The sequence below is a fragment of the Sciurus vulgaris genome, assembly GCF_902686455.1.
Source record: "Sciurus vulgaris genome assembly, chromosome: 4".
Lineage (NCBI taxonomy): Eukaryota > Metazoa > Chordata > Mammalia > Rodentia > Sciuridae > Sciurus > Sciurus vulgaris.
Genome location: NC_136464.1, coordinates 30565965 through 30589169, shown reverse-complemented (window position 1 = coordinate 30589169; position 23205 = coordinate 30565965). Strand labels below are relative to the sequence as shown.

At 39.8% G+C, this 23205-nt stretch overlaps 1 protein-coding gene across 4 annotated transcripts in view; it reads right to left on the bottom strand.

Annotated features, from left to right (window-relative positions):
• Window positions 1-23205, bottom strand: part of HPSE2 (heparanase 2 (inactive)) — an 830988-nt gene that overhangs the window by 9541 nt on the left and 798242 nt on the right. For 3 of the 4 annotated variants that reach the window (XM_079137838.1, XM_079137841.1, XM_079137840.1), the window contains 2 exons: window positions 18214-18359; window positions 11204-11350 (listed from right to left, as the gene is read on the bottom strand). In XM_079137838.1, coding sequence (XP_078993964.1) covers window positions 11204-11350; window positions 18214-18359 — 293 coding nt within the window. The remainder of the gene's footprint in view (window positions 1-11203; window positions 11351-18213; window positions 18360-23205) is intronic. The other variant, XM_079137839.1, reaches the window with a different exon arrangement.

Here is a 23205-nt window from a genome sequence, read left to right as displayed (position 1 = left end):
GGGTCATGATTTGATCTGTGTTGTATCCAAGTCTGTGTAATAATGGTCCAAGCCATAATGGGATTCTACCATGTGCTTCTAATGGCTTAAAATAACTTAGCACACTTGGCAGACAAGATGAGAGCCTAGTTAAGGAACCTGGATTTATACTGATATTGTTAACTCCCAACAGATGAGGGAATCATCTGGGGGCAGTTTGAGAAGAAATCTGATTCAGCAACCATCTCAAAGCTCCATGTCATAGGCATATCATGCTCAAACCACAGTACACAATCGGAACCAGCTATGAAAACCATGGAGACTTTAGTGTGTGGTTAACTCTGCCCCCTTCCCATTGTAAAGAACTGGTGCCCTGATCACTGACATTGACAAGCGGTGTTTAAGGGGCACTACTCATATCCCACTGTTCACTGTGTTGTACACATTCAATCATAACAGACTTAGTCCTTGCTCTCTAAGATAGAAAACACTGAAACATACAGACACATGGCCAAACACACCATAATAAGCACATTACACAAAAAGCAGGAAGAGAAGGAAAATCAAATTTAGCCTTAATTTCAAGGCCTTCTGCAGTCTGGCCTCAGTGTATCTTTGTGGCCTTTCTCCTCACCCCACAAAGCATCCTACATTTCAGTCATATGAGATGATTTTCCACCTCCAAGACAAAATGAGCCTTGAACTTTTGTACTTCCAAACCTGGAGTAAGCTTATCCTACTGCCTCATTGACCTTCCCTGAGGCTTTTCCTAAAAGCTTGGTGCATCCTTTCAGCTCCATCAGGGCTCTCAGCCCTGAGAACTTTCCATAGTCCCAAGTCAGAGCTTGTCTCTCTCTCTGCCTTGTGCCCAGTCTCCTGTACTTAACGGTCAGTGTGCCTTCTCGGGGAGGGACCTGGTTCCCCCAGCCCTACTTGCGGGGAGCAGGAAGAGGCAGGGTGGGGGAAGCAGCATTCCTTTTACAGTCGGTCTACAGGCGGTACAGAGAGGAAAGAAGATTTGTGTATATTGTGCAAATAGGGTTTCCACATGGAAGTGTATAGGGTGGTCCATAAGCCACATTCTAAACTAGGTCCATTACTCTATGGCCATGGCTCCCAGTACACCTATTCCAATCAGTTAAAGGAGATAAATATCTTGGTGTTATTGGCTTTTGACAAAGTGTTCCCTAAAACATCAGGGGCCTTGGTATACCCTCCAAAGTAAAAACTAGATGTCTCAAGTGGCATAGGCTGTGTTCCAGGTTTCATAGCTACCAAAGATCAAAGTGTATGGTGACTTTGGACCATTCTTGCAAAGATTAGCAGGAAGGGGTGGTCTGCAAAGTGACAGCTGATGTTTGGCAGTTTTGTGCTCCAGGCCCCTGTCTGAAATGAGCCACATCCTGCCCTGGCAGCCAAAGAAACATTGGTTCAGGGCCCAGTCCTTGCTATAGGGATGAACTGCATCGGAACTCTGTAGTTCCTTGAGGCTTGCATTTGTTCACCACCAAACCACAGCTTCTGGAAGGTATAGAGAAAGACAAGGGCCATGTCTCAGTCCTCAAGAACTGCCTACATTTTCTGCTTCCCTACCCCTCAGTTTAGAATCAACTGTACAGAAACATGTTAGCTGTGCCCTAAAGATCATTTGCCAGTGTTCATCTGGGTCATCTGGGAGAGAATGGAAATCCTGCCTCCAAAGAGGGTCCCCAAGTGAGTGGGGGTGAGGATGAGAGACCACAACCTTGGTGGACAGCTATGCAGAGAGTTTCCAGCTGGTGGAGTGAGCTAGAAGAAAATATATTCTGGAGTTGAGAACAAATGGAAAACTCAGGAAAAAAAAAAAAAGTGAAAACTCTGAATTCCTAAACATCTTGGTTTAAGATGTCAAGCCTCTGTAAAATATAAAAGCATTTTATAATCCTCTAATCTGCACAGTGATCTGCACATTACTAATCTGGAAGTTAAAACAAAACAAACAATAAAACCTCTGGGAAGCCAGCACTCATCCTTCCACTCAGCCACAGAAAACTCTAGGGGCTCATGGCATGTTCACACCTTTGGCAAAATGGCTTGGTGCCTGAATGAAGAACAAATCTGGGGGAAATCAAAGATGCAAATCATCTGGGACCTTGTTCCAGCGGTTTATAGAGGGACAGTGGTTCTTGACCTTGGTCACATATTTGAATCACCTGGGGAGCTTTAAGAAATATTGGTGCCTGGGTCCCAGCCCAGAGATTCTGGTTTAATTGGTCTGGGGTGCAGCATGGGCATTGGGGTTTTAAAGCCCCCAGGTGATTCAAAGTGCAGCCAAGGTTGAGCAGCACTAGTGGAAGAAGGGGTGGGAATATATTTGCAGCTGGGGGTGGAAGGGAATCAAATAACTTTCTAACCATTACCTTCTGAATTTATTTAGAAGAAAAAGTGCTTTTCTTATTCTTTTGGAGTACCATGTAAGGAGGCTGCATTTTTTTAACTCAGAAGAAAGATAAGGCAAAGTGGTTTTTGTTTTTGTTTTGTTTTTTTTTTTTTTTTTTGTTGTTGTTGAATAGACCGAAGTGAGCATTTTCGCTGTTGTAAGAGAACTGCTCATTTAATACCCCCACCCCCACTAGTGAGATGAATTTGCTGGTCAACAGGTACCAGGGAAGTATGTGGGCAGCACTTCACTTCACAGGATGAGTTAAGAATCCAATCAGATGGAGCATTAGCACTGATAACAACACTGAGTTTCTTTAACACTGAAAATAAAAACTTTTCTATTTGGACAGGCAAGTTCTATAAAATCCTCTTAGATTTCTCCCAAATCCTGGGATATGTGAGGGAGAGTATAGAGAGTAGTTTAAGCTTTCTTTAGACAGAGAAGAATCTATCCCTTGGCACCCTCGCTGTCTGTTTTAGATATGTATATAATTATTTACTTAGATAACATCATATACACTGTTATAACCACTATCTCTTTGTGAGCACAAAACACCACCAAATTAGCACAAGAGTTAAAAGGATCTGGATTCCTCTAAGTTCCTATGAGTAAACTTGCATTATCTGAAGATTTTTACGGATCATTTCTTTACATATTTACCTCTCTTTTTTCCTACAGACTGCCTCAGAACCTTAAGTATAAGCATTTTTAGAAATATATATGCTCACATATATTTATATTCCTGCTTTTTATGGTGTCTATTTCAGGCTCTCTGAACTGGAACACGAACTTGAATGTTAGTGTTTAGAGTAAGTACCACTTTCCTGTTCACTCACAGCCAGCTCGTAAATCTCCTGATCTTTTCTTGCCATTCAGTGCTCCCCGGCTCTGAGGCTCTGAACGACCTTTCAAAGGGCTGCAGCTGACACAGTTGCATCTGCCCCAGCAGGACGTTTTTTCTCTCAGGGTAAAAGAAGCTTTTAATCTAAGCCTTGCTTTTTACAAAGGAAGGATTCTCTTATTTTTCCGGATATTTTAAAACTGAAGCCCTGCGTGGGTTAACAGGATTCTTCACACACTCTCAGCTTGAACATCACTACTATTGAACTATTGAGGTTCCTTACTTCTTAACCGTACATCAAACAAATTCCAAATGGAGAAAAGAAACAGATATAAAAATGAAACACAGAGAAACGAGAGAGAGAGAGAGAGAGAGAGAGAGAGAGAGAGAGAGAGAGAGAGAGAGAGAGAGAGAGAGATATGCATATTTATCTGCTTTCAGGAATATAAAATGCATACACATATAAGTGGAATGGAAGAAACCACAAAGTAGAAGATAAAGTAGATTTACTATAAAAAAATAACTTTTTTTTTTTCTTTTCAGTTCTGGGGATTGAACCCAGGGACTTGTATATGTTAGGTAAGTGCTCTAATGCTGAGCTATATCCCTGGCTCAAGGGAACACTTTTTATGTCAAGATAATACCCTAAAAATAAAATAGTTGAAAAAATAGTAAATAAAATCCTGACAAAACAGTTTAACACAAATAATAGTATCAAAGGGGAAAATCACCTGATAATAGTCAAAATTACACATCATTCATAAAACAGGTTAACACTCCCATAGAGAAATAAGCAAAAGACATTGAAAATTCATAAAAGCAATACAATTCTAATGGCCATGAAAAAACTTTCAACAAATACTCAAAGAACATAAATTAAGAATACCATTCTTCATTATGAAGTTGGCAGAGATATTAAAATGTTTATTGTGTTGGTGAGGTGAATTATACTAAAATGTTGACATTTCCTACTCCTTCTCTGACCTTTTCAACCTAGCCTGGCTGAGGTATAACAATTGAAACCTTAATCCTGTGAGATAAGATCCTATAACGTAATGGATTCCAGGGAGATCAGGAATGCAAGATGAGTATACTGGAAACTAGACCATTTGAGGAATGGTTGAAGGATCTGAGAGTGGTTAGCATGGAGACTAGAATTCTTGGTGGAGACATATTGAAAACTTATTGTAAAGAAGAAGAGATAGGTTTATTCTGCTTAGTTTTTCTAAAGGAGGGTTAGAAATGGCAAGAAAACACCCTTTGGAGGAACTTCCCTACAATCAGAGCTGTCTAGTCCTAAAGTGGGCCAGCTCAGAAACATCAAACAGAAGGGGAAAGGCTTTCTGGCAGGGACATTGTAGAAGAAACTTCTTGACCTGTAGGCATCTTTTGAAAATTTTCCTCTAGAAAGCCATCTTTTTACAACTAACGAACTTTAATAGAGGTTTATTTTAAAAAGAAACTCATTTGAATGATCCCAGGCGAGTGAAGATAATGGAAACCTGCAGGGAGGACATCTGGTTGACCACAATTCAAATCATCCAGATACCAACTACTACCAGCAGTACAGAACTCAGGCACGTAGATGTCTTGGATCTGTAGAAATAAATGGACTAACAGCCAAGCTACTTTTGCCAGGTCTGTCCATGTCCAGAAATGAAAGATGGTGCTTCCTGTTATTAGTAAGAGATTGTGGTGGGTTGAGTGGTGACCAGTTTAGCTCTCAGGACTTTTCACAATAGTCAAGTTTTTAATTCCAGAGATGAAATATCACAATATAGTCTGTTCCAACGGGGACCCAAAGATATTTTTAGTCTTAGGACCTGGGAATTACTTGAGTATTTTCAGAATCATTCTGTTTGGCTAACATCATATGACACCTCTCTAACAGCATGTAGTTAGATGCCAATGTTTTTCTTTGATATAGAATTTAATGAGAGTGAAATCAAAGCAAAAGTTTTATCTCGGAGATGGAAAAAATGAGCAGTATGTGGGAAAAGAAGAAAATGTCCATTTCTTCACAGAATAGGCTCTGGGTTCATAGATGCCTTGAGAGTCTTTCAGCCAAACTCACGGTGGCTGAAGAAGATGTTTGAGCAGATAGCAAGTTTAAGCATTAATATGGAACATATTAGCCCTGAAGCAGAAATTCTGTACCTCTGTTATGGCACCACCCACAAACTGCTTCCTGTTAGGTGTTTGTTTCTAATTATAGGGATAAGTTCTTTGTTTCTAATTATAGGGATAAGGACCCCAGAGTCCACTCCCCCATCCTCACCCCTCAATACTATACATTAAATAGCTCTTGCAGATCACGTGATGGTGTGGTCTAGCATTAGGAAGATCAAGGGACATACTGATCTGAGGTACATGTTGAACTTGGCATTCAGACTTTTCTCCCAATTTGTCTACCTGTAATTCCTGAGCACTTAGAGTTATAAGACCACTGTTCTTTTAAAATTGTAGTCAGAATAACTGCCACAGCAAGTTAGATTGCTGGAAAAAAAAAGAAAAAACTCTGTCTAGCATAAGGTAGGATCTCAATAAAAATTGATAAATGGATGAAGATATATTCTTTCTAGTTTCCCTGAAAAGCCTCCGCTATTGGGTCAGAAATACACCTCTGAAGGTGGGTTCCATTAGGTGTAGGGGAGCTGGCAGCACCTGTGTGTATGGGGTTGGAATACAATACTCTGAGATGGATTTTTATGACCTCATATTAAACTGCTTTATAGTGAGTCTTGGTATTTAATAATCCCTTTGTCTAAGAGAATAGATGAAACAGAAGGAACTTCCCCAGTTTTGCTGACGAAAAAAGTTTGCTTTTATTAGAATTCCATGACTGGGAGATAGTTTTAGAAGCAGCTCAGAGAACTTCTAAGAAAGGTCAGAAACTAGGACCGGGGAAGAAAAGTTAAAGGAACTAGAGTGAATTAGCCTGGAGGAGAGTACTGCTGGGCAACCTCATACTCTTCCAATGTGTTCATTCTATGAAGAGCTTACAGTGAAATGAACCCAGACAGCATGGGGACAGAGTACAGTTATCCATACTGTGTGTCTGTCCTCTGTAATTATAATTTTGTTACTGGACTGTTGGCATAGCCCACGTTGAAGAACGTGCTCTGATTAGAAGTAAGGAGAACTGGATGCTAAGTACTTTCTAGGTTTATGACTTAACTCGTTGTCTGATGCTTGAATATGTCACTTAATGACCTAAGACTGAGTTTCTTTAAGTGGAAGGGAGGCAATAATTATTCTCCTTGCTTCATGGTGGTGTTCAGAAGTTTCAATGAGATATTGGCTATTTTAAAGCTAGTATTCATAAAGTCACAGCCATAGGGATAGTGGGCCCCTGTGTTATTATATGATGAAGTGCTCAAATAGATTGAAATTATGGCCACTCCCTTCCTAGAGGTCTCTACACATGGGGCATCTCTGGTCCAGATGGCTTGTCACAGATTGTCTGAGGGCAAGGGAATGAACCAGATTACCTCAAAATGTCATTTCACTTCAGAATACTTGGCACTTGCTAAGGTTAGTGCGTTAGAACAGCCAATGTGATGAACATTGTTTCCTTTTATTCCCTATTTTTTGGATTATTTCCCCCAAAAAATGGGGTTGAGCAAGACACAAAGGGATCTGAACTACCACCTATTCTGGGTTTGACTTTTCCTTGGAAAAATGAGCCCTCTTATTTTTGGATATAAGAATGTAAGTGCACTTTTTTTTTTTTTTGGTACAGCTCATATTGCTTCTGTTTGTTGAAAGACATAGGGGATATTTATGTCTCAGGCAGGACTGATTCCCTAGAGCATAATGTTTCTTGATTTGTGATCACATTAGGCCATGAGCAGATATCCTCTATCTGCACATGGCAGAGCTGCCCAAAAGGTGCTCCTCTCTGACTTATCCAGAGTGCAACCACTGTCCTGGTGCAGACAGGGCCATCTTCTAGAAAGGTAATACACCAGGGAACATGGCCAGGGAGGAACTCTAAGCTGGGGATTTTCTGGAAAAACAATTAGCCAGATATTACCACAATTTACTCTCATAGCACAACCTCTTTGTGTGGTCCTTTAGTGGCTTGAGGAAGCTCCTTTGCTAGTGACCACAAAGACCACTTCTCTGGGAGTATGCATAGAGGGGAATAGAAAAGAAGGTCATAGAACTCTAGAGCTGGAAGGAAGTGGCACTCCTACCCAGCCTCCCACCCAGGAAGGAATCAGAACACCTCTGGAGATGCTGCCCTCCTTCTCACCTCCCAAAAGCCTATCCTGCCCTTGGTTGGACTAGGTGGGCCTTTGGAAAACAAACTCGTTCTTAGGTGAAATCTTTCTTTCTTTCTTTCTTTCTTTCTTTCTTTCTTTTTTTTTTTTTTTTTTTGCCACTTTGGAGTATTTGAGGCCAAATCTGTTTACTTTTGCTTGGCAGTCCCATGGTGTCTGAAAAAAGTCCTCATGAGTCACCTTACTTTTCTTCTCTGAACCAAATATCCCCATTTCCTTCAGCCATTCCTTGACAAATATGTATTCCAGATGCAGAATTCTCTTCTCCTGCACACATTATTGCAGTTTCTAAAAACTCTATCCTCTAGGGTAGAGAGCACCTACCTTTTGTCTGGTTCCTAGAAGGAGAAAAATCTCTTATGTAAGGAGTTGAGATTTGTGTGTGAAGTCTTAGGATTGGCTCACCACTGAGACAGGAAGCAGGAACCTTCTTTGTGTCTGATTAGTGTCCCAGGGTGCTCGCTGTGATAGGTGACATACCTTAGTTCTGAGTTCACATGAAGAAACCCTTTCAGGGACTTCAAATCTTTACAGCCTGGATGGCAATTTTAAGAACAGGAGAATCACTCTACCTCAACCAATCAAAAACGTTTTCAGTCATCTTCCTAATTCTGAAATCCCAGACCAAAATACTTAACTGGTGGCTTGAATAGGACACTTACTTGCTCAATCTCCTTTTCCTAGTGCCTCTGGATAGGAGCAATTACATGTTCCCTCACTCCCAGAACTTTCTACCTTCTTCTGAACTATTGTGGCTTCAGGCTGTAGCAAGGAACTAGCAGACACAGAACAGAGTTTGGCCCCAGAGGCTTAAAAAAGAAAGAGACACCCAAGACTGAAACTACTTTGTCTCATTCCTTTCATCCTTCTCTGCATAGTCTGTTTCACTGAAACTACACCCTTCCTAGAGACCCCCCAGCCAGAACCACTGAGAGCTCCTGCTCTTCAGTAGTTACTGAGAAGAACACTGATGTGGTGTTGGGCATGCACCTGACAGTCTCTGCCCAGCAGCTTACAGACCAAGAAGGCACAGCACAGGGAGGAGCCGCTGCATTCTAGAATAAGAGAAGTGATAAATTACTGGTTTGTAGGAAAGGAACAGACTTGGAGATGTGAGTTTTGTACTTAAAGTTTTATAGTGAATAAGTGGTAGGATCAGAATCTGGAATCCAGTCCTCTTTACTTTTGATCCTAAACACTCAAATACAACATATATAAAGTTACGTGTGTATATCTGCATTTATGTTTACAGGTGTATGTGTATGCATGGTGTGCAGGATTTACATTTGGAGAAGGCTTTATTTCACCCATATCTTCTAATCTGATTCTCACAATAATCCTATTTGACAGGTAAAGAAATGGAACGTTCATTACACAGAAAACTGGCAGTATCTGTATTCTGATCCTACCCTTCTGACTCTGGGTTCATTTTTTTCCCAATCATATGACATCATTGTTTGAGCTCAGTGGGTGTTACCAATTTCTTTTGCAGGATCCCTGTAGAATGAATTTTTCTCTATCCTTGTCCCTGTCACACATTCTTAACAAAGTTGGAACACAGCTCCTCACTGATATGCTGACAAGGTGAAATACAGGACAGCAAAATGCAAACCCCAGCACATCATTAGCCAGAGAGAGTCAGTCACTTTCAGTCACTCTTAAGGACGGGTATAGGCAGGACAGGGTCAAGGTATGGCCAGGTTCAAACCTCAAGGGAATAATCTTGAGGCAGGACCATGAGAATGAGTAAACAGGTCGGAGGCCAGTACCCTTTGGTTGGTGAGGAAATAAGCTATAAAAGATGCTGCCCTATGGCCATTATCTCCTCTTGTTTTTATGTAATTCTCTCAGCATTTCTTTTTACCCAATCTTGACAAATATCATGTGAACACATATCTTAAAAATCCGAGATGACCGTTCTTTTGAAGAACATTCTCAGAGAGGGCAACTCTTTCCCTCTTTTCCAACAGGCTGGAGTTCTGAGTTGAGGAAAAGGAAAGCAGTGGACATCTAATGAGCATTTACTATGTGTCAGGAACTTTACACAGATAACCTCATTTACTCAGCTCCATGCAAGAGGAAACTGAGGCTTATAGAGATTACATAATTTGCTTTGTGCAGAGCAGGGATTGACAGCTTGGCTTGTTAGACTGAAACATTTGGTCAGTCGCCTCCATACAGTACTCACAGTGTTCCTGACACTGGGCAGGCTCAGTTCCTAAGCTCTTTGGTTTCAGGGACCTTAACCTGTTACAATCACTGAGGACAAGTCAGTCATTCTGCCAGAAATGGCTTTGCAGGTCATTATTGAATGGTAGCAGGAGACATTAATGCATTTATGGTCCTCAGAAAATCAGACCCAGGATGAGAGTTTTAGGGATATAAGGGACCTTTCCAAATATACAGTAATCTTTAAATTTGCAGATGTGGAAACTGAGGCCAAGAGATTAGGATTTGCTCAGGCATACAATTATTTTGTGGGGAAACTGGGACTAAAACTAGGTTTCCTGCCTAGGATAAAGGTTGGGAATTTAGCATACCAGACACAAACTACTGTGAAGTGGAGACAGAAGGGATAAAACACTCAAGAATCCTGCTGATATAGGTAGGATTGGGAAGAAAGAAAAGCTGAAGCCATGGACATGTAGCCAGGGGAAAAAGCCAGTATGTGAAAATACAGATCTCGGGTGGGCTAAAGAGGCTCAGTAAGTGACTTCCCAGATTGTGTTTTGTTCCCATTGCACATACAGTTGGAAGCCAAATGCAAGCCACCAAGGTTGCAGTGAAACAGTGAACAATTATAGCACAAATATTTGTGGGCAGCTGTGGGAGTGCAAGCCACCTGCTCCAAGTTTACAGCTTTGTTAAACTTGGTAAACATTAAAAATGGAACAGGAACGCCCCCAGTCTGCAGAGCATCCCATGCCTTTCCTGAGAGGCCTTGCTCGGGGAGCTGGGGGTGGCCTTGCCCTTGACCAGGTCCTTCTCACTGCTTTCCCTTGGCAGAGTAGTGTTGTCAATATTCTGTAGCAGAGACTGAGTGGGGGGATTTTATATTTACAGTTTGAAAGGGCCACAGAGTCACCAGAATGTTATCTGCTATTGTTCTGCTGTTGTTCAGATGGAGAAACAGAGAATGAACAGTGATGTGACCAAAGTTATAAAGTTAGGGGCAGAACCGTTTGTCCCCTTTTCCAGTGCTTCTAGTAGTCTTCCGCTACCTCTCATTAGCTTTGTGATGATGATGAAAAGGAGTCATAACATTATAGAATGTTACAGCTGGACGGGACATTGTAATCAACTACCAGGACTTTGGGTGTCATGTGACGAGGGGCACCATTGGCACTTACTGGGCAGGTGCCAAGGATGCTAAGTAGCTGGCAGTGTGATAACCTGGCATGATGAACTGCCTTTCTCAAATTTCATGAGTACCCTTGTTGATAAATATTTTGACTTGTTGATAAATATTTGCCTTGACTTTACTAAACCTAGAGACAGAGAGGACCTTGACCCAGGCCGCTGAAAGGAATCAGCCATTTCCTGACTCCAGACCACTCTTTGTTCTACTCTATCCCAGTAAACCCCACAGCAAACTAGTACCAGCAGCAAAAGGGTGACTCCAGCTTCTCCCCACTCAGCTCCCACCACAATTGCTCCTAAGCTATTTCCACTTACTTGGACTTCAGGCCCTCCTGCCCGTAGGGCTGCAGCAGATACTGGTGCACGAGCTTGTCCCTGAGAGTTCCAGCCAGTTTGATTTTCTTTCTTGATCGATGCAGGTTGATAATAAACAGTGTAATGGAGCCACGAACATAGTTGTGGCTGAGATCCAGAAAGACAGAAGGGAAAAGATGGAAACAAAGTGGTCAGTTAGATGCTCCTAATTAATTTATAAGCTACACAAAAAAGGACCACCCCAGAAAAGGGCACTTGTTTTATGGTTCTTGGTCACAACAGACCTTCAAGCAGGAAGGCCTTGATATTGTGGTTTCCTGAGAAGATACCTGCTCCCCACCACATTTCTCATTTTTGTTTAAATGTATTGCAATGGCTTTAGAAAAAAAATATAGATACATAGGTATACATATATAGAAATACATATATTTCCTAAGTATGGAAATCAAACATGGTTATTGCAAATAAACAAACAAATCTAGAAAAATATAGAGAAACAAGGAAGAAAAAGAAAACTCCCCATAGTCATATAATCTTGAGATATGATAACATTTTGGAAAATATTCTTGCAGCATTTTTTTTTTTTTAGTTTGAAAAATATTTATTAAGTACTTTGACACATACAAATATATTACTCAGTTTTTATGTAATTGGGATCACATTATTCACACAGCTTTTTTCATTTAACTAAAATCTTAAAACATGTTCTCATGCTATTATGTATTCTTCTACTTGTAAATTTTTCAACCATAGAAATGTAACATCATTTATTTAGCTAATCCCCTACTTTTGTGGACTTATGTTGCTTTCAATTTTTTTGCCATTATAAATTATGTCATGAAAGCCTTCATTGTACATAAACTTTTTGGACTTCATTATTATTTCTGATAAATAAAGTCTTGGAAGTTGTAATATTAGGCCAAGGGAATACACTTGTATGTTTTGTCACCAAACTTTCTAGTTTATTTCCTGTGGTGGTCTCCCCATGAGAAGAGGTTATGTCTTTGCTCTGCTGAAGCCCAAAGTGATCACATGATTTGCCTTGTCCAGTGAAATGTGAATGGACATGCTAAAACCTCTGGGTAGAAACTTTGGAAGCCAGCCCATGTTTTTGACCTTAATTTTTTTCTCTGCCAGAACACTGACAATGTTTCGACCGAGGCTGTGCCTGGGTGTTGGAACAAAAATGATGCAAAACAGAGCTACAGTGGAGCCATGTTGGACAAATAGTGTGAATCAGAAATAATCATCCTTATTGAAAGCTGTGGAGATCTGGGGGGTTCTTTGTCATCACAGTATAACCTCACTTATCCTGATGGATACATACATTTTTGTAATATTAAAGCCTAGACATTTTGCAACAATTTGCTTCTACCAGGCTCTGTATGACAGCACCCATTTCCTCATACTTTCAGAGTATCAGATATTAACCTTTTAAAATACCCTTGTGTCAACCTGAAAGGTGAAAATGCAATCTCCACGTTGTATTAATTTGAATTTTTTTCCAATTCATACTGAGATGCAGCATTTTTTTACTTGCCCATTTTCCATTTCTTCTTTTGTAAACTACCTATTCATGTCTTTTGCCCATTTTTCTATTTATTTATAAAGACTTTGTATTTATTAAACATAGCAAACCTTTGTATACAAGTGTAGTGCAAAGGTTAACCCAGTTTTCTTTGAGCGTTTCAATTTGTTTATGTTGTATTCTGATATACAAAAGTTTAAAAACTTGGTATAGTTTAATTTATTTATCTTTTTTGACTCCTGCTTTTGCTCTTTTGCTATTTTACCTGCCCCAAGATTATGAAACTATTCAACATTTTGGAATTCTTTTAAACCAGCACAGGATGTTCAGAAGCCTAGGAGAACTATATGCCTATGTGTAAGAATCTTTCAGCATGCATTGACGAAACTATAATGATTTCCTACTCCCTGTAGAAAAATAAAACACCTTGTTTCTCAGGGGTCCCTTAGGGCCCCATCTGGATGGGTTAATGAGAGGAAACAGAAAAAAATGACCCGGACCCATCTTCAAAGGAGTTCAGAGAAACAAGTCGACTTTGCCCAGAGAAAAACATTGTTCTTTGCAGACACAGCACCCCTGGATCCCTGGGTCACTCATCTTTGCTTCTAAACGTGCTAATTAAGAGTTGAGCAGCCAAAGGCAGTTCAGTATGATAACTTGGAATTTTTAAAAGATGTACAGATTTCAAGGCTATTCCCTAGAGATTCTGATTCAATCCATTTAGGCTTGAGGCCTGGGAACCTATATTTTAAAAACTCGTTCTGAGATATTTGGTCAATGATTTGGGTTTGAGAACCTCTTCCTTAGAACAGCCCGCTTAAAGTTATGAGGAGAACTCCCAGAATATTCCAATGGCTGTGCATCAGGGGATCCATTTTGCATCCATAGGAGGGTACATTATTGTGTTCAATGCTTTTTAGATGCCTGCATTTATGTTCTGATAAACTCTTAAATGATTCTCCTATGCAGTCCCTCTTTGGCCAGTCCCTCCGAATCCCCTGCAGCACATGAACTAGCTTTCGTAGCTACGTAAGTGAGAAGAAAATGTCAATGATGTGAGCAGACTTGTGTCACAAGAGCTCTAAAGAAAGATGCTGGCAGTCTGTCGGTGTTGACCATCACTAAAGAAGAACACCAACTGGATTCCATTGGTGGGCTTCCAGCTTAGCTTAGCTACATGGAAACTTGAAGAAGACACCATTAACTGCAGGTGCTCCGGGCTTTAGAGTGTGAGCAAAATAGGCACGGGTGGGTACCAGTTTTGCCAGATTGCAGTAAAGCCTTTTGTAAACTATCAAACAACACTTTCAAAAGCCAGCACTGGAATAGGAGAGAGCCACATGCTTGCATTTATGAGTTTCTCCTCTGCAGAGCTGGGGCAGAACGAGCCCTTGGGGACTTCAGAGAGAAGGGTGGGAATGTGGGGAAGTGGTGGGTGGGAGGGAGACCTGAAATCACAGCATTGCTGCAGGGAAAGCTGTCTTTTCAAGCTGCTTGGCAATGGTCTGATTTCCATTTACATAGTTCCCCTGGGGGAGACAAACCAGTACAGCCCAGGGACTAAGTGCACAGGCTCTCACAGAACAAACTCATGGAGCCTCCTCAGGTAAAAGCTGGCACTGCCTCAGCCACCCCTCGCCCTGTTTGGCTGATGGGCAAAGACATGAAGCAGAGGACTTCTGGCTACAAAGATACATGCTTGACTGGGGATTACAGCATCAACCTGACAGTATGTGTGGAGAATCCATATTCTTGAAGAATGTATATTCTCTGCTGTAGAAAACTAAGCCTGGAGAATATGTTTCTTACGAAAATGGTGTCTGAAGGCTTGGTCAGCAGGCCATTTTTGACTCCTGATGTTTTCAGGTCCAGGTGGCTTTTGTACATGCCCCTCTCTGGAGAGAAACTGTCTTTATAGAACATCTCTCTTGTTCCATGTCTCCATGTCTCACTTATGGTGAAGCATTTTCACCAGCAGCCAATCCATGTATCTGGAGTTCATCTTTTTTGGCTGCTCCTTTCCTGCCTGACATCTTCTCTGTGTTACCATGGGAGGAGGAGGAAGTGAGTCAGGGAAGGGAGGCTGTACTCAGAATATCTTGAAAGTAAGAGGTGGGAGATGTCATATGGGAAGTGTGTCTTGAGTTCCAGATAGAAAACAGTTGTGTTCTAGAAACTTCTCCAGCGAAGCTGGGAGTCTGGGAAAAGGAAGAGAGGATGATGCTCTGCAGTCCATGGTCATTCAAAGTGAAAGGCAATGTGCTTGAAAACTGGGTTGGTCCATTGTCTCCAAATCTAATTCAAAGGTTTTGGGTTCGGTAAAAGTCAGGTCTTGTTTTGCCAAACATTTTTCCCCTTAATTTCAAAGCCCCTGTGTATTTTAAGGGAAATTTAATCCACATGTTTCTGATTCATTTACACTTAACTCATCAAAATATTGTTTTGTAACAGTCATTTGATGTCCAAGAAGCCTCAGGAACCTTTTTTATGAGCCTTTAAAAAAATTTCTTCTGAAAAACAGGAAGTTGTGTTTTGCCAATAATAAACGAACTTGAACCCCAAAAGGCTCAAGTTTGCTTCAACATCCACCGGGTTCCAACTGGTTCTGAACTTGGCTAAGGACTTCAATTCCACCCCAGAAACATACATTGTCTTAGTAGAATGGCTCATAAAAGATTTCTCTGTCAAAACTTTATTGTTCTCTGAATAAGATCTGCTATTCTGCTGGTGTCCTTATTTGTTAATTCCAGAACAGAAAGCAGAAAAGCACCTGCTGGTGTTGATATGAGCAACTTTTTCCCCTAAATCAATTATGAGACAAGGTTCTGCTAGGTCAGAAATGATCCTCAATGCAAGAGGTTTCCCTCAGAGGTGGTGAGGTGTCCAAGTCAGTGTTTTAGGTCTGACTTTCAGGGAGACAAAGGGACTCCTGAGTTCAATAGGACACTGGGCCAAATGAACTTTAAGAATTCTCTTCTTTGCATCATTAATGCTGTTATTCACATGTTGGGGTGATACTATAGAACCCTAAGAATGCAAGAAGATAATGTAAATGCAAATATCTGGCAGATGCTTGTCACAGAGCAAGTGTCCAAAAACACCCTGGAGTGTTGTTTTAATAGGCACTGTCTTTGGATTGTTTTACTGCTAAGTTTATACTTTCTCATCCAATCCCTGTTTTGTCCCAGGGCATTTATTTTTAGAGTAGTGGTCAAGGCTGATTTGCATGAAAGCAACATGCTCACTTTGGGATAATTCTGTGACTTTGGCTTTTTTTTGGCCACACCTGAACTAAGTGAATCAGTTGAGCTTCCTTATGATAATTGTGGAGGATGGATGTGGCAGCACAAACAGGACACATGGCTTCCCAGAGCAGAGAGCACTTCTTCCTTCTGTATGTCTACCTCTCCAGGTACCTGCACCTACCACATGGAGGAGACCTTCAACCTTGGTGGCTCAGCGAGACCACCGTGGTCTTTCCTCATGGATCTAACAGGAACAAGACCATTTTTTTTATCCTCAGTGTCATATGTGACATGGATTATGAAAGCCTTTTTTTTCTTTCTTTTTAACAGGGAGTGGGAGAGGTTGTATTGATAGAGACCCACTTCCCCAGAGAGGTTCTGCAGTGCAGGACAGCTGATGCTGTGGAGAGAGAAGGTCCAAATCCTGATTTTATTCATTTGTTTGAGGTCTCAGGGTAGTGAATGGTAGAACTCCTGACCATTCCACCACACCACCTTCTCTGGCCAATGTGGTGACACCTCAGGGGAAAGAGCCATAAAACATCAGTAACATCTCAAAGCCCTATTTCTACATTTGTCCAGTCATTCTTTTGTCTATCAAATATTTACAAGACCTTTTTCATGCCAGTCACTATATTTGACACCAAATATAAAACTCATTCAGTTTATAAAACTGAATGAGATGCTGGCCCTGAGTTCATAGCATCCCAAGAATATCAGTAACCACTTCCATAAGAATGTCAAAGAACACTGGAATGAACGCTGACTTGAGACCATGTAAGGAGCACTTTGTGAGGACGTGCAACTCCTACTAAACCCATAGGGCTACTGACAATTTTTCCCTGGGTCCTCAGACCCACAGACTGGTGTGTTTTCCAACAGGGACAGAAGGTGCTAAGAGCAATTTTTCCCTCTTGGGGCTGGGGGTACACCTTTGGGTGGTTACCTCAGGGCTAGGCAGAGACAAGGAATACAATGCTGCCTTGTGTGATGATCAGATAACTTCAGGCCAAGGCCATAAAGCAGTCACTCTCTGTCAGGTATGGGATGGAGCTTCCTGCTGAGCAAAAGGGATGTTGAAAGCCTCTGGCCTCTGCCCAAACAGCCTCCCCTCACCGACAATAGGCACTTGTATCTACAGGTATGACAACTGCCCCCACCCCACTCTGCTGAGAGTGCTTCTTTGAAATAGCTTATCATGAGGAATTAATTGGCTTGGCTCCTGTCTCATCAAGGACAGAGAAGTAGCATCTGGTGTAATCTGACCATGGCAGCTCTTTGTGCTTCCCATCCACTTGATCAGTCCCTGATAGGCCCAGGGACAGAGGTATAGCAGGAGGGCTACCTGTCCCTGTCCCTAGGTTTTGCTCTGCTGTAAGAGAAAGAATTCTCTTGTCCAGGGCAGCTTACTCTGCCTTAAATAGGAAGTGATGTCAACATACTTGGCCAGATGGATTTTGCTTTAGGCCCAGTTTTATGTTTTTCCCTTATGGTCTAAATGTTTTAAATTTTTTTATCTGCCAAACTTTATTTACTGATAATTAATTTTCCTATTTGTTTTAAAGACAATTCTAATGACAACGTGCTTCTGATCAAAAAGAGAAGGAAAACACCATATTACCACACTGGATTGTTATACATATGAGTATCCCCATTGCCCCTGAAAAGGGAGCCTACATTTGATTTGGGCTCTTAACACTTAAAATAATGAAGAAGATTTGTGAAATACTGAAAATCTGGCATGACTACCTTTGGGAACTCCTTTAGTTTTGGGGTCCCCAGTTTGAGAAAGTCTGTTCTAGGGCTAGGATTCTAGTGGTGTAGCTCTCTAGAATGCATCTTAGAAATGGAGACTTATTTTCTTGAGCTCTGCTGGTGGATCATAGGGTGAGATTTGGCTGCTCACCTTGGCTGAGGCTTAAGCATACAAAAAAACCTTGTGGGCATTATATCAACTGGCACAAAGAAAATGCCCAATAAAAGTTTATTGGATGAATAAGCAAATGAATGAATAGCATGTATTTTTTGAACCTTTTATGAATAAACCCTGTAAATATGAGAAGGGGAGTTGACTTGGAGAAAAATCTACTTATCAAAAATCTTGAAACGTGCAGAGTATGGTGATTCTAGAGGCAGTTTTCAACTAAGATTAATGAACACAGATATTTCTTGAAGGGATTCCAAATGGGGGCTGAAGACCATGGTGGCTTTTCTGTTCCCTTTCTGTAAAGACTTACTTGTGGTGGTTTGTGCAGTGAGCATAAATCCTTAGTTTGTCCCGGATCACTCGGCCTGGCCTTGGCTTCCGCTGGAGCCCAGCCACATGCACGGCCAAGACTTTGGGGCCGATCAGGCGCTTGTAAAGGAGAGAGAGCCAGTAGTCCTGAGGAGAGTAGAGAGGTGGAGGAGAGTCAGGGAGAGACCTCACGTTCAGGTGGTCTGAGAGAACACGACAAACACACCAGAAACCACTTCCTACCAGGAGTCTAGCATGGTCACCCACTGAAGTGCTTGTTCTGGGTTGCTAATGAACTGGGCTCTGTCTAAAGAGGCCTTTTTCACTGACTAAATGAGGAAGGGTAAGTGGAGTGGACCCACAGCAGCATACCAACAGATGAATCAAAGCTTTTCATATGTGAAATAACCCGTTAGGGACTTACATTTTCAATTTTGTTTCCTATGGCTTTATTTTCATGTGGTTTATGGCTTTGGTTTAACTGTAGAATGGAAGCATTCTAATCTTAGGATTGCTACCCATTATGAGAATCTAAAACATTATTCTCCAAGTACTGTCAATGGGGACCACTCTCATAGGGGGAGGGAGATTCAGCTTCTCCAGAAAAGAGCTCGGAGTACTTGATTCCAGAGTCAGAAAGGCAAACAGAAACACGTTTGCATACCATGGTGGTAATTCTTGGTTATCCTTTGTGTTCTACAATAAAAAGAATAATTCTCAACTAAAAAGAATGTAATGATTTTACCATTCCAGGTTCCATATGCAACTGCTTAATAAATATTCTTTCTATTACTTGGGCTTGTGTGAGCTTACAAGAGCCTATCTATTACCACCTTAATTTCAGTTGTATTTGCCATTATCACATATGACTTATATTTTATATACAATTTATATTTTATTGTGTAAAACTACTCTTAACAACCACCATGGGGTAATAACTTCGGTGTTTATAACTCATCATGCAATTAGGGCTTCCTAATTTATTTTCTCCCACCCACCTTGGAGTTCAATGGTATTCAGTGCATACTCTTCAGTATTAAAGATATCATCCTTGTCTTCTCTGCCTTCATCTTTCCAGGCAGATGCCTCCTGATGATCTTTTTTTTTTTTTTTTTTTTTTTATTTCGTATGTAATCATCTATAATACCAGCTGTCTAAAAATGTTTGGTGAGCTGCATAAATGAGAACAAATTCTCAAAGCCCCTCTGTCACCAGAAAAGTTACAAATCTTCTCTGAGTAAACAGAGATCTATTTTCCTCCAGTGGTGGCATAATACATTTATGTGCTCTGGAGGTGACCCTTACTTGTAGTATAAGGATTTACTGTGATTCAATTTCTGAGTCCTACATTCTCAGACCATTCAGAAGACAAGGTGAAAGCACAAAACACATCTATTTCTCCAATTCCAACTCACTTGCAATGTTTCTTTTTCTTATCCTTCATTTCAATGTCTTATCACAAACACCTGGTTTTTATTTAGGAATTTAAAAAGCTACAAAGGCTTGCTCTCAAACTTGCACTTTGATGTGATCTTTGCATCATGGCCATTTTCACTTAAGACACATTTGTAGCAAGTCACTAACATTTAGGAAGAAGAGATATTATGTTTAATTCTCAGTAATTTTGTAAATATAAATGTATATTTCAGACAAATCAACATGAATACTCTTTGCCATGATTAATTGATAGAGTCAAAATTTACACTCAGGTTTATTAACTTGAAACTGGTCTGCTTTCCACTATGGGACAGCTAAGTGCTGAAAGTATTCTCTAAGGAGAGTTGAGGATTCTTCGGTAAAATTCTAAAGAGGTTTTGAATAGAACACATAAAAGAAGTTGATGGAGTTAATTCTTAATGACCAGTATTTTCCCCCAGCTTTTCTTATTGTGAATTTCTTAAATTCACATAAAATTAAAATTACTATCTCGACCAATTTTAAAACTCAAACTCCATACCCACTAAACTTAAACTCCACAATCCCTTTCTCTCCTAATTTCCAGGAAACCACTATCCTACTTTCTGTGTACCTCATATAAGTGCAATCATACCATATTTTACTTTTGGTGACTGGCTTATTTCATGTACCATAATATCCTCAAGGTTCATCCATGTACCCTATGTTAAAATGTTCATTCTTTTTTAAGATTGAATAATATTCCATCATATTATGTTCCATGTTTTGACTTAATTTGTGACCTCACATGTGGTCTATCCTGAAAAAATATCCCATGTGAAACAAGAAGAATGTGTATGCTACTGTTGTTGGGTAAAATGTTCTGTTTGATCTAGTTGGTTTATTGTGTTGTTTACATTCTCTATGTTCTTAATTATTTTCTCACTGGTTGTCAAGTACTATTATAGAACTGTCTATATTTCTCCTATATTTCTCTTCCCAATTCTGTCTGGTTTTGCCTCAAATAAATTTTGATATTATTAAATATGTGAATGTTTATAATTGTTAAATTCTCTTGCTGTATTGAAACTTTTCTTATTACATAATTTCATTCTTTGTTTTTTTTTTTTTTTTGTGGTGCTGGGGATTGAACCCAGGGCCTTGTGCTTGTGAGGCAAGCACTCTACCAACTGAGTTATATCCCCAGACCCATTCTTTGCTACAAACTTTTATTTTTATTTATTTTTTATTGTTGATGGACCTTTATTTATTTTTATGTAGTGCTAAGGATCGAACCCAGGGCCTCACATGTGCTAGGCAAGTGCTCTGCCACTGAGCCACAACCCCAGCCCCTATAAACTTTTTTGATTTAAAATCATTTTGTATGATGGTATTAAGCCACCCCTGCTTTTGTTTGGTTACATTTACTTGGAATTTTCTTTTTCCATCCTTTCAATCTGTTTGTCTTTGGATCTGAAGTGAGTCTCTTGTAGATAGCATACAATTGGATTGTGTTGTTTTGGTAAAATCCTTTTGGCCAATCTTTCTTTTGACTTAAGAGTTTAATCCACTTATATCTACAGTAATCAATGATGAAGAATGACTTCTGCCATTTTGTTAATCTTGTCCATAGGTCTTATAGCTTTTTGTCTCTCATTTCCTACATTACTATCTTCTTTTGTGTTTGGTTGGCTTTTTGTAGTGAAATATTTAAATTTCTTTCTCATTGTCTCTCAAGTACATTCATGTATATTCTATAATTATTGTGTGTGTGCGTGTGTATGTGTGGTCACCATTGGTATTACATTTAACATTATAATTACAGCACTTTAATTTACATTTAAACCAGCTTAACTTTAGCAACACACAAACACTTTGCTCCTTCACTGCTCTGTCCCTACCTCTCAATGGTTTATGTCACAAAATTACAACTTTATACACTGTGTTCCCCAAAACATAAGCTAATTATTCTTTTAAAAATCAGGTTTTTTTTTTTTTTTTTAAATTAGGGAGAAACAAAATTGTGGGTTACAAACCACAATTACAATAATGCAAGTTTTTCAACTAATAATTATTTTTTAAGAAGTGTTTTAGTCTCTGAAATCATGTAGAAAATAAAAAGTAGAATTATGAAAATACTTTTAGAATTGCCCATGTGTGTACCTTTATTGAGATATTTATCTTTTAATATGACATCTAGTTATTGTCTAGTGTACTTTTATTTCAACCTACAGTACTCCTTTGAACATTTCTTGCATGGCAGGTTTAGTGGTAACAAACTCCCTCAACTTATGTTTATCTGGGAAAGTCTTAATTTCTTCCTTGATTTTGAAAGAAAAATTTGATGGATATAAGTTGACAGTTCTTTTCTTTTAGCTCTTTGAATAGATCAGCCTAATGACTTCTGGCTTTCAAAGTTTCTTATAAGAAATCTAATGATAATCTTATTGAGAATCTCTTGTAGGTGGTAAGTTGCTTTTCACTGTTTTCAAGATTCTCTCTTTGAGTCAGACTCAGTGGCTCATGCCTGTAATGCCAGTGGCTCTGGAGCCTGAGGCAGGAGAATCGTGAGTTCAAAGCTAGCCTCAGCCACTTAATGAGGCCCTGTCCCAAAATAAAATATAAAAAGGGCTGGGGATGTGGCTCAGTGGCTAAGCAGCCCTGGGGGTTCAATCCCTGGTACCAAAAAGACAAAAACAAAATAAAAAACAAAAGCTCTCTGGCTTTCAGAGTTTCATTATAATGTGTCACGGCATGGGTCTCTTTAGGTTCATTACTTGGAGTTCATGGACCTTTTTGGATGTTTAGGTTCATGTCTTTCATCAAATTTGGAAAGTTTTCAGTCATCACTTTGTTGAATATTCTCTCTACAACTTACTTTCTTTTTCTGCAGCTCCCACAATCATATGTTGGTACACTTGATGCTGTTCCATAGATAGATACCTTAGACTCAGCTCACATTTCTCCAATCTTTTTTTCTTTCAGTTCCTCAGAATTGATACTTTGCAATATACTCTCTTGAAGTTTGTTTCTTTCTTCTGCTTGCTTAAATCTGCCTTTGAATTCCTCCACTTATTTTTTTTTTTTTTTATTTCAGTTATTGTATTATTTGGCTCCAGAATTTGTTTTTGGTTTCTTTTTGGGCTCTTTATTGCTATTTCTATTTTGTTCATACATGATTTTCTTGACTTTCTTCACATCTATTAGGAAACTTATGGCTATTATTTTAAAGTCCTTATCTAGTGACTCTTCCATCAGGTAGTTTTCAGGAACAGTTTCTTTTTATTTATTCTTTAAATGGGCCAACTTTTGTGCTTCATTGTATGCCTTGTGATTTTGTTGTTGTTGAAAACCAGACATTTGAATCTAATAATGTGGTAATTCTAGAAATCACATTCTCCTCTTCCCCACAGTGTGTTGTTTTATTGCTTTCATTATTTCTTTAAATTGTTGTAGACTGTTTCTGTGCCAAGGATCAGCCTGAAATATAAACTCAAGGTTTTCTTGGATTTTATCTGATCCTGTACCTTTCTCCCTAAGCATGTGTGGTTAATTTCTAATTTTCTCTGCATATGCAGTTGTTTTTGAATGTCTGGTT